This window comes from Cherax quadricarinatus, chromosome 40 (assembly GCF_038502225.1).
Source record: "Cherax quadricarinatus isolate ZL_2023a chromosome 40, ASM3850222v1, whole genome shotgun sequence".
NCBI lineage: Eukaryota > Metazoa > Arthropoda > Malacostraca > Decapoda > Parastacidae > Cherax > Cherax quadricarinatus.
The window spans coordinates 17661395-17671658 of NC_091331.1; the positions used below are offsets into that span (position 1 = coordinate 17661395).

At 40.6% G+C, this 10264-nt stretch overlaps 1 protein-coding gene across 4 annotated transcripts in view; it reads left to right on the plus strand.

Moving 5' to 3' along the window:
* The window catches only part of LOC128687410 (uncharacterized), a gene marked incomplete at its 3' end in the record, with an annotated part of 165677 nt that overhangs the window by 105540 nt on the left and 49873 nt on the right, over positions 1 to 10264 (plus strand). For all 4 annotated transcript variants that reach the window (XM_070092752.1, XM_070092754.1, XM_070092755.1 and 1 more), the window contains 2 exon segments: positions 2518 to 2674; positions 4238 to 4329. In XM_070092752.1, coding sequence (XP_069948853.1) covers positions 2518 to 2674; positions 4238 to 4329 — 249 coding nt within the window.

A 10264-nucleotide genomic window follows, 5' to 3' on the forward strand; every position in this document is an offset into this window, starting at 1 on the left:
TAAAGATACACAACATATCCCTCCAAACTGCCAATATCCCAAACCCCTCCTTTAAAGTGCAGGCATTGTACTTCCCATTTCCAGGACTCAAGTCCGACTATATGAAAATATCCGGTTTCCCTGAATCCCTTCACTAAATATTACCCTGCTCACACTCCAACAGATCGTCAGGTCCCAAGTATCATTCATCTCCATTCACTCCTATCTAACACGCTCATGCACGCTTGCTGGAAATCCAAGCCCCTTGCCCACAAAACCTCCTTTACCCCCTCTTTCCAACCCTTTCGAGGACGACCCCTACCCCTCCTTCCTTCCCCTATAGATTTACATGCTTTCCATGTCATTCTACTTTGATCCATTCTCTCTAAATGACCAAACCACCTCAACAACCCCTCTTCTGCCCTCTGACTAATGCTTTTATTAACTCCACACCTTCTCCTAATTTCCACACTCCGAATTTTCTGCATAATATTTACACCACACATTGCCCTTAGACAGGACATCTCCACTGCCTCCAACCATCTCCTTGCTGCTGCATTTACCACCCAAGCTTCACATCCATATAAGAGTGTTGGTACTACTATACTTTCATACATTCCCTTCTTTGCCTCCATAGATAACGTTTTTTGACTCCACATATACCTCAACGCACCACTCACCTTTTTTTCCCTCGTCAATTCTATGATTAACCTCATCCTTCATGAATCCATCCGCCGACACGTCAACTCCCAAGTATCTGAAAACATTCACTTCTTCCATACTCCTCCTCCCCAATTTGATATCCAATTTTTCTTTATCTAAATCATTTGATACCCTCATCACCTTACTCTTTTTTATGTTCACTTTCAACTTTCTACCTTTACACACATTCTCAAACTCATCCACTAGCCTTTGTAATTTTTCTTTAGAATCTCTCATAAGCACAGTATCATCAGCAAAAAGTAACTGTGTCAATTCCCATTTTGAATTTGATTCCTCATAATTTAATCCCACCCCTCTCCTGAACACCCTAGCATTTACTTCTTTTACAACCCCATCTATAAATATATTAAACAACCATGGTGACATTACACATCCCTGTCTAAGACCTACTTTTACCGGGAAGTATTCTCCCTCTCTTCTACACACCCTAACCTGAGCCTCACTATCCTCATAAAAGCTCTTTACAGCATTTAGTAACTTACCACCTATTCCATATACTTGCAACATCTGCCACATTGCTCCTCTATCCACTCTATCATATGCCTTTTCTAAATCCATAAATGCAATAAAAACTTCCCTACCTTTATCTAAATACTGTTCACATATATGCTTCAATGTAAACACTTGATCTACACATCCCCTACCCACTCTGAAGCCTCCCTGCTCATCCACAATCTTACATTCTGTCTTACCTCTAATTCTTTCAATTATAACCCTACCGTATACTTTTCCTGGTATACTCAGTAAACTTATTCCTCTATAATTTTTACGTTCTCTTTTGTCCCCTTTCCCTTTATATAAAGGGACTATACATGCTCTCTGCCAATCCCTAGGTACCTTCCCCTCTTTCATACATTTATTAAATAAAAGTACCAACCACTCCAACACTATATCCCCCCTGCTTTTAACATTTCTTTCATGATCTCATCAGTTCCAGCTGCTTTACCCCCTTTCATTCTACGTAATGCCTCACGCACCTCCACCACACTTACATTCTGCTCTTCTTCACTCCTAAAAGATGGTATACCTCCCTGGCCAGTGCTTGAAATTACCGCCTCCCTTTCTTCCTCAACATTTAAAAGTTTCTCAAAATATTCTCGCCATCTACCTAATACCTCCCTCTCCCCATCTACTAACTCCCCTACTCTGTTTTTAACTGACAAATCCATACTTTCCCTAGGCTTTCTTAACTTGTTTAACTCACTCCAAAATTTTTTCTTATTTTCATTAAAATTTCTTGACAGTGCCTCTCCCACTCTATCATCTGCTCTCCTTTTGCACTCTCTCACCACTCTCTTCACCTTTCTTTTACTCTCCATATACTCTGCTCTTCTTACAACACTTCTGCTTTGTAAAAACCTCTCATAAGCTACCTTTTTCTCTTTTATCACACCCTTTACTTCATCATTCCACCAATCACTCCTCTTTCCTCCTGCCCCCTCCCTCCTATAACCACAAACTTCTGCCCCACATTCTAATACTGCATTTTTAAAACTATTCCAACCCTCCTCAACCCCCCCCCCCCACTACTCAACTTTGCACTAGCCCACCTTTCTGCCAATAGTCGCTTGTATCTCTCCCGAACTTCCTCCTCCCTTAGTTTATACACTTTCACCTCCCTCTTACTTGTTGTTGCCACCTTCCTCTTTTCCCATCTACCTCTTACTCTAACTGTAGCTACAACTAAATAATGATCCGATATATCAGTTGCCCCTCTATAATGCCTTGTTTAAAACAATTAGTTGAAGTAAGATTTACCTTTCTGCATTTTTTTTTTTAAATGTCATTTTTCAGTTCTAATATTTTCTGTATCAGATGGCCTGTAACCAGCTCATCTCCAGTGGACTGGTATGAAGTCCAAGTGATCCCTGCTCTTCATGTGATAAGCTCATTTGCATCTCCACATAACCTTAACCATGAACCTAAAGCTCTGCAGATCATCAGTGCACATCTTTCACCATTACATATTAAGGTATTTTGTATTTTATTTTAATTTTATTATATTGTCACACATTTCAAAAGCTTCAGCACACAGTTGTGATTATAGTGCTTGTGTGATGTGCTTTCCTCTGCTTCCAAAGCAGGGCCTGTCGTAGGCAAAACTTATCATGGTTTTAAATTAACCCTTAAACTGTCCAAACGTAGATATACGTTGACGTGAGGCAGGCTCCGAACGTAGATCTACGTTTTTTTTACATGCTTTCAAATGGGGAAAATCAAGGTCGGAGCGCTACGCATGTGAATGTAGATCTACGTTTGGACAGTTTAAGGGTTAAAAACTCACATCTGATTACTAATGTATGGATTTAGTAACACAAGGAATGTAAAATGCACCTGTCTTTACTGAATGAAGAATTTTTTTTTTTATTAACACAACTGTTTCTCCCTAGGGTAGGGTGACCCAAAAAGAAGAAACACTTTCATCATCATTCACTCTATCACTGTCTTGCCAGAGATGCACCTATAGTACAGTTAAAAAACTGCAACATATCAGCACCCCTTCTTCAGAGCACAGGCACTGTGCTTCCCACCTCCAGGACTCAAGTCTGTCTTACCCATTTACCTGACTCCCTACATAAATATCACTTGCTTACACTCCAGCAGCACGTCAAGTCATGAAAACCATTTGTCTCCACTCGCTCATATCTAGCACGCTCACGCATGCTTGCTGGAAATCCAGCGCTCTCGCTCACAAAACCTCCTTTAACCCCCCCCCCCAAAAAAAAAAAAAAAAAAAACCATTTCCTAGGCTGACCCTTAACCTGCCTTCCTTCCACTGCAGATTTATATGCTCTCCAAGTCATTCTGTTGTGTTCCATTCGCTCTAAATGTTTGAACCACCTCATAAACCCCTCTTCTGCCCTCTGGATAATATTTTTAGTAACTCAGCACCTCCTCCTAATTTACAAACTACAGATTCTCTGCATTATATTCACACCACACATTGCCCTCAGACATGCCATCTCCACTGCCTCCAGCCTTCACCTTGTTGCATCATTCACCACCCATGCTTCACACCCACAAAAGAGCATTGGTATAACTATACTCTCATACATTCCCTTCTTTGATTCCATGGATAACGTTTTTTGTCTCCATAGACTCCTCAGTGCACCACTCCTTTTTTCTCTTCAATTCTATAATTCACCTCGTCTTTCATAGACCCATCTGCTGACAAGTCCACTCCCAGATATCTGAATACATTCACTTCCTCCATACTCCCTCCCTCCAATCTTACATTACCTAAATTTTTTTGTTCTCATCATTTACTCAATCCTATGTTCACTTTTAATTTCCTTCTTTTACATACCCTACCAAACTCATCCACCAACCTCTGCAACTTCTCTTCAGAATTTCCTAAAAGCACAGTGTCATCAGCAAAAAGTAACTGTATCAACTCCCAATTTTTATTATTATTATTTTTATTATTATTATTATTATTATTATTATTAGTAGTAGTAGTAGTAGTAGTAATTAGTAATAGTAGTAGTAGTATTTTTACTATCATTATGATTATGTTGAATGTTTTTGGTTTCAGGAAGTCCTTGTCAACAACAGAATATGCTTTGTAATCTTAGATACTATGGAGAAGGTGGCAAGTTTTGTATCCTCACCAAAAGACAAAGTAGTGTAAGTATGCATAATTAAATTCAAAATAAATAATTTGGTAGAGATTAACTGGGTATATATTTATGGAAATGCATAATGTCTTTGTTGGGTTACTATAAGTTAAGACATATTTTAAAATTTAGTATCAGTGGACTTCGAAAGAATTCATCTGTCCATGTTTAGTCTATAACTGAATCTCAATAAGTTACAAATCAAAGTAGGTACAGTATGTTGCTATCACTTACAGGTTTAATATTGCACTATTTTCTCAGTGTGCCTTAATAACCTCTTTTCTCTTTTCATAGCGAGAATGAGCCTTAACCTCTTTTCTCATTTCTTAATAACAATGAGCCTTAACCATTCAAGTCTGTAAGAAATAGACGAATTATTTTAGAAATTTAATGTTTGTGGTAGTTTCAGTTTTAAATAAATATTTGTTCATTTCCATTCTCAGTACTTGTCTAGTTTGTTTAATATGGATTAAACTTACATTGATAGCCTTATTTTTGGCAGTGCAGTATTTTATGTTAAAATAAAACTGAAGCTCCCAAGTTAGCCCCAGAGCACTTGACACCAAAGCATGTATTTTCATTCTTACAAAGCCAGAAAAATTTAAGTACAGTTGGGCTTTTAGTTTTTGAGTGCAAATAGTGTAATCACTCACTTCATATAATGATAGGTTCTCAAAAGCAGTATTTGCTGAGTGTAAACTGTGATATTTACTCTATAAAATGAAAGTCACTTAGAAATAGTGTTTAGTATAAACTGTGATCACTCACCTCAGTAGTAGTGACTTTTCAGTTCATAGTGATCTTTAAGATGCAGTGTTTGCTATGCTCTGTTGCTTTAGCATGATGTAGGCTGCATTTTTTTTTTTTGGAGGTATTCTTTTACATAATTTTGTTATTGTTTTGTTTTTGTATTGTACTTAATGGAAGTATTTAATGAAGTTAAAATTCATAGTCATACTGTATATCAGCACTTGTATTGTGATGTGCCCACCACACATTTTTGCACATAGTCATTCTGTTAACATAAATACTTCATGTGTACAGTAGGGCCCCACTTATATGGCAGGTTAGGTTTCAGGCTACCACCGTAAAGCGGAAATCACCGTAAAGTGGAATGCCCTTTTTTTCCACTCATTAATGCATATAAATGCTAGATAACAAGTTTACACTAACATATATTGAGTTAGCAATAGAACTAGGCATTAAAAACAATAAAAAAGTAAAATACACATATAGTACACTCATTACTTACCTTAAAATATTTGTAGTCTTAATGTAAGGTGAAATGGGTAGTATTTATAGTAAGAAATCAGGTGTGGGAGGTATGATAGCCAGCCAGGCCAGGCCACCCCACCCCACCCCACCCCACCCCACCCCACCCCACCCCACCTCACCCCACCTTCCTGGCAAGTGAGTGTAAAACGAAAGCCTGTAATTGTTTTACATGATGGTAGGATTGCTGGTGTCCATTTTTCTGTCTCATAAACATGCAAGGTTTCAGGTATGTCTTGCTACTTCTACTTACACTTAGGTCACACTACACATGCATGTACAAGCATATATATACACACCCCTCTGGGTTTTCTGCTATTTTCTTACTAGTTCTTGTTCTTGTTTATTTCCTCTTACCTCCATGCGTAAGCCATGCGTGTTGTAAGAGGCGACTAAAATACCAGGAGCAAGGGGCTAGTAACCCCTTGTCCTGTATATATTACTAAATGTAAAAGGAGAAACTTTTCGTTTTTCCTTTTGGGCCACCCCGCCTCGGTGGGATACGGCTGGTGTGTTGAAAGAAAGAAGAAGAAATACAATATTGTTTAACTTCCAACACAATGCAAGCTGTCTTTCTCTCTCTTGCTTTACCCCCAGTAATATTATTGTGTACACATTTTCTTCGGTGTTGAACTAGAGAAAACTTTTTTTTTTCTGACACTCCGGCAAGACGACTGGAAAAACATCTCATCTTTATGTTAATTTATTCTACTGTGGGGTGTATTTATCATGTTTATATGTTAAGTAGCGTATTTATTATGTAATTTTGAATGAATATGATTGATGGATTATTGAAGAAAATGTGTATATTAACGTAATACGTACATGACATTTAATGTGCCTCAGAGTGATTATTATTGCGTATTATTATTTTCATTATTAATATGGCGTCCTCAAGACTAATAAGACACACTTGGTGATTTTAATGTGTACCTGCGTGCCAGCACAGTTAGTAAGTTTATTTAGGTACAGGTACACATAAGTATAATTATCAGAGTACATGTATACATAAAACTCTACCGTCCTGCCAAGCGAGTGTAAAACGAAAGCTTGTAATTGTTTTACAAGATGGTAGGATTGCTGGTGTCCTTCTTTCTGTCTCATGAACATGCAAGATTTCAGGTACGTCTTGCTAATTCTACTTACACTTAGGTCACACTACACATATATGTACAAGCACATATATACACACCCCTCTGGGTTTTCTTCTATTTTCATTCTAGTTCTTATTCTTATTTATTTCCTCTTATCTCCATGGGGAAGTGGAACAGAATTCTTCCTCCGTAAGCCATGCGTGTTGTAAGAGGCGACTAAAATGCCGGGAGCAAGGGGCTAGTAACCCCTTCTCCTGTGTAAATTACTAAATTTAAAAAGAGAAACTTTTGTTTTTCTTTTTGGGCCACCCTGCCTCGGTGGGATACGGCCGGTGTGTTGAAAGAAAGAAAGAATATAAAACCCTACCGTCCTGCCAAGCGAGTGTAAAACGAAAGCTTGTAATTGTTTTACATGATGGTAGGATTGCTGGTGTCCATTTTTCTGTCTCATGAACGTGCAAGGTTTCAGGTACGTTTTGCTACTTCTACTTACACTTAGGTCACACTACACATACATGTACAAGCATATGCACCTACCATCCGACTTACGACCATGCTTGGTTCCGACCAACCAGTCGTAAGCCAAAATGGACATAAGTCGAACCTTTGAAAATTACCGACATACTGGGTAGGGCATAATGTCAAACCTTTCCTATATAAACTACCTACATAGTACTGTAATGTACAATCATTATTTCATTCTTTTTACCATAATTTACTTCTGTTGTTACATTTCATTTATTTATGTACTGTATATAATGTATACATGTTAGTGAACTGTATTGTAAATTTTACATCGCATATAGTATCATATGTTACTGTTATCTTTATGTACTGTCGACACAATGGAATGGGAGAATACCACTGGTAGTGTCATCTTGCCAGAATGTAGTATAACCTATACCCTAAGTAAAGAGAAACAACTCTGGTACATGTGTAATATGTATCCGGCTGGGTGGTTGGGTGGCTGGGTGGTTGGGTGGCTGGCTGGCTGGCTGGCTGGCTGGCTGGCTGGCTGGCTGGCTGGCTGGCTGGCTGGCTGGCTGGCTGGCTGGCTGGCTGGCTGGCTGGCTGGCTGGCTGGCTGGCTGGCTGGCTGGCTGGCTGGCTGGCTGGCCTGGCTGGCTGGCTGGCTTGGCTTGACTTGGATTCTTGGACTTGGACTTGACTTGGCTTGACGACTTGGACTTGGACGACTTGGCTGGCTTGGCTTGAGCTTGACTTGACTTGGCTGACTTGGCTTGGCTTGGCTTGACTTCGACTGACTTGACTTGACTTGGCTTGACTTGGACTGGCGGCAGTGACTTGGACGACGACGGCGACTTGGACGACTTGACTTGGACTTGACGGACTTGACGACGGCCCGGCCCGGCGACGGCCGACGACTTGACGACCGAGGCGACGGCGGACGGACGACGGACGGACGGCGGAGGCGGCGGACTTGAGGCGGCGGACTTGGACTTGACGGACTTGACTTGGCTTTGACTTGGCATTTGACTGCTCTCTGTATCTCTCTCTCTCTCTGTATCTCTATCTCTCTCTCTCTGTATCTCTATCTTTTTTTTTTTACACAGGGTTTGACAAGGTTAAGGATCCCTAGCTTTATTGACAAGCTATTTACAGGTTAAGGATTCCTAACTCTCTATCTCTCTCTCTCTCTCTCTCTCTCTCTCTATCTCTCTCTCTATCTCTCTCTCTCTCTCTCTCTCTCTCTCTCTCTCTCTCTCTATTTCTCTCTATCTCTCTCTCTATCTCTCTCTATCTCTATCTCTATCTCTCTCTATCTCTATCTCTATCTCTCTCTATCTCTATCTATCTCTATCTCTATCTATCTCTCTCTATCTCTCTATCTCTCTCTATCTATCTCTCTCTCTCTCTCTCTCTCTCTCTCTCTCTCTCTCTCTCTCTCTCTCTCTCTCTCTCTCTCTCTCTCTCTCTCTCTCTGTATCTCTATCTCTCTCTCTATCTCTATCTTTTTTTTTTTTTACACAGGGTTTGACAAGGTTAAGGATCCCTAACTTTATTGACAAGCTATTTACAGGTTAAGGATTCCTAACTTTATTGGCAAGCTAAGAGCTGTTACCTACATCAGCTCATTTGAAAGCATTTTTATTGTTATGAGACATACAAGTAGGGAACAGGATGAAGTTGGAGCCATCTGTGGGCCAGCATTTTCATTTGATCAACTGACTTTATCTCGTTGACATCATTATGCTGTACAAATGTGTTCCATACTCGAGTCATCCTGGGTATGTATGATCTCAAATGGAGTGATGTTCTGGAGAAGGGTACAGCCAGAGTGAAGTTGCTGCTTTCTGCCCGTCTTGTGGCATAAAAGCTTGTTTCACGCTGTCCTCGAAGTGGATCCAAGTGTGGTATTTTGACAATATTGGCCTTGTACATAACAGTAAGGCCACCCACATCCCTCCTATGTTGAAGGCTCTGCTGAAATGACAGATCTATCCAGGATGGGTCCAGGCGAGAGATGAGACGTCTTGCTCTGTTCTCTACTCTGTCAAGCAGTCGCAGATGAGAGGGGGGGGCAGGCAAACCAAGAAAGTGGAGCATACTCAAGGTGTGAGCATACTTGTGCCTCGTACAGGATCTTGCAACCCCTACTGTCAAGCAGATGCGAGATACGGCGAAGTGCTGTAAGCTTCCTGGCTGCCTTGTTTGCAAGATTTACAACATGGTTCTTCATGGTTAGTTTGGAGTCAAATTTCACCCCAAGGATATCAACTTCTTCTCCAGGTGCCAACACCCTCCCATTCATCCTTACTACTGCCCCAGCATTACCATCGTGGTGCCTAGAGACGATCATCATTTGCGTTTTCTCAGGTGCAAATGTTACTTGCCATCTATTTCCCCAAGCTGATACAGCTCTCAGCTGGTGATTGATGTAGCTTAGAGCAGCTGGCATTTCTTCTCTTGGATAAGTGAATGTCAGTGTACAGTCGTCTGCATATGCATGTGATTCTGGGATGAGATGAAGGTCGTTGAAGTAGACATTCCATAACAATGGACCCAGCACGCTTCCTTGTGGAACACTTGCCCCAATAGGATGTCTTGCTGATTCCGTTCCATTGAGAACTACACTTAGAGATCTACCATGAAGGTAATCACTGAGGAGACATAGCGTAGAGCCTGCAATTCCCAGTGCTTGAAGTTTTGCTAAGAGGCCCTGGTGCCACACCCGGTCGAAAGCGCCAGCAATGTCCAGTGCTACCACACAGCTGACTTTGGATTCATCCAGTGACTGGTGCCACTTAGTGGAGAGGTTTAACAACAGATCAGCAGCAGAGTAACCTTTCCTGAAGCCATATTGACGATCACAAAGTAGTGAGTGGTAGTCAAAAAACTGTCATTTGTCTTGAGATTATTGTCTCAAGGATCTTACCAGTGATTGACAAGAGTGACACTGGTCTGTAGTTGCTGATTTCTGCTCTGCTCTTCTTTTTGTGAACAGGGACTACATTTGCCTCTTTCCATAGAGAGGGCCATTTACACTGTACTAGGCAGTGCTGAAAGATGCGAGTTAGAGGTGCTGCTAGCTGGTCTGCACATCTTCTCAACAATCTTG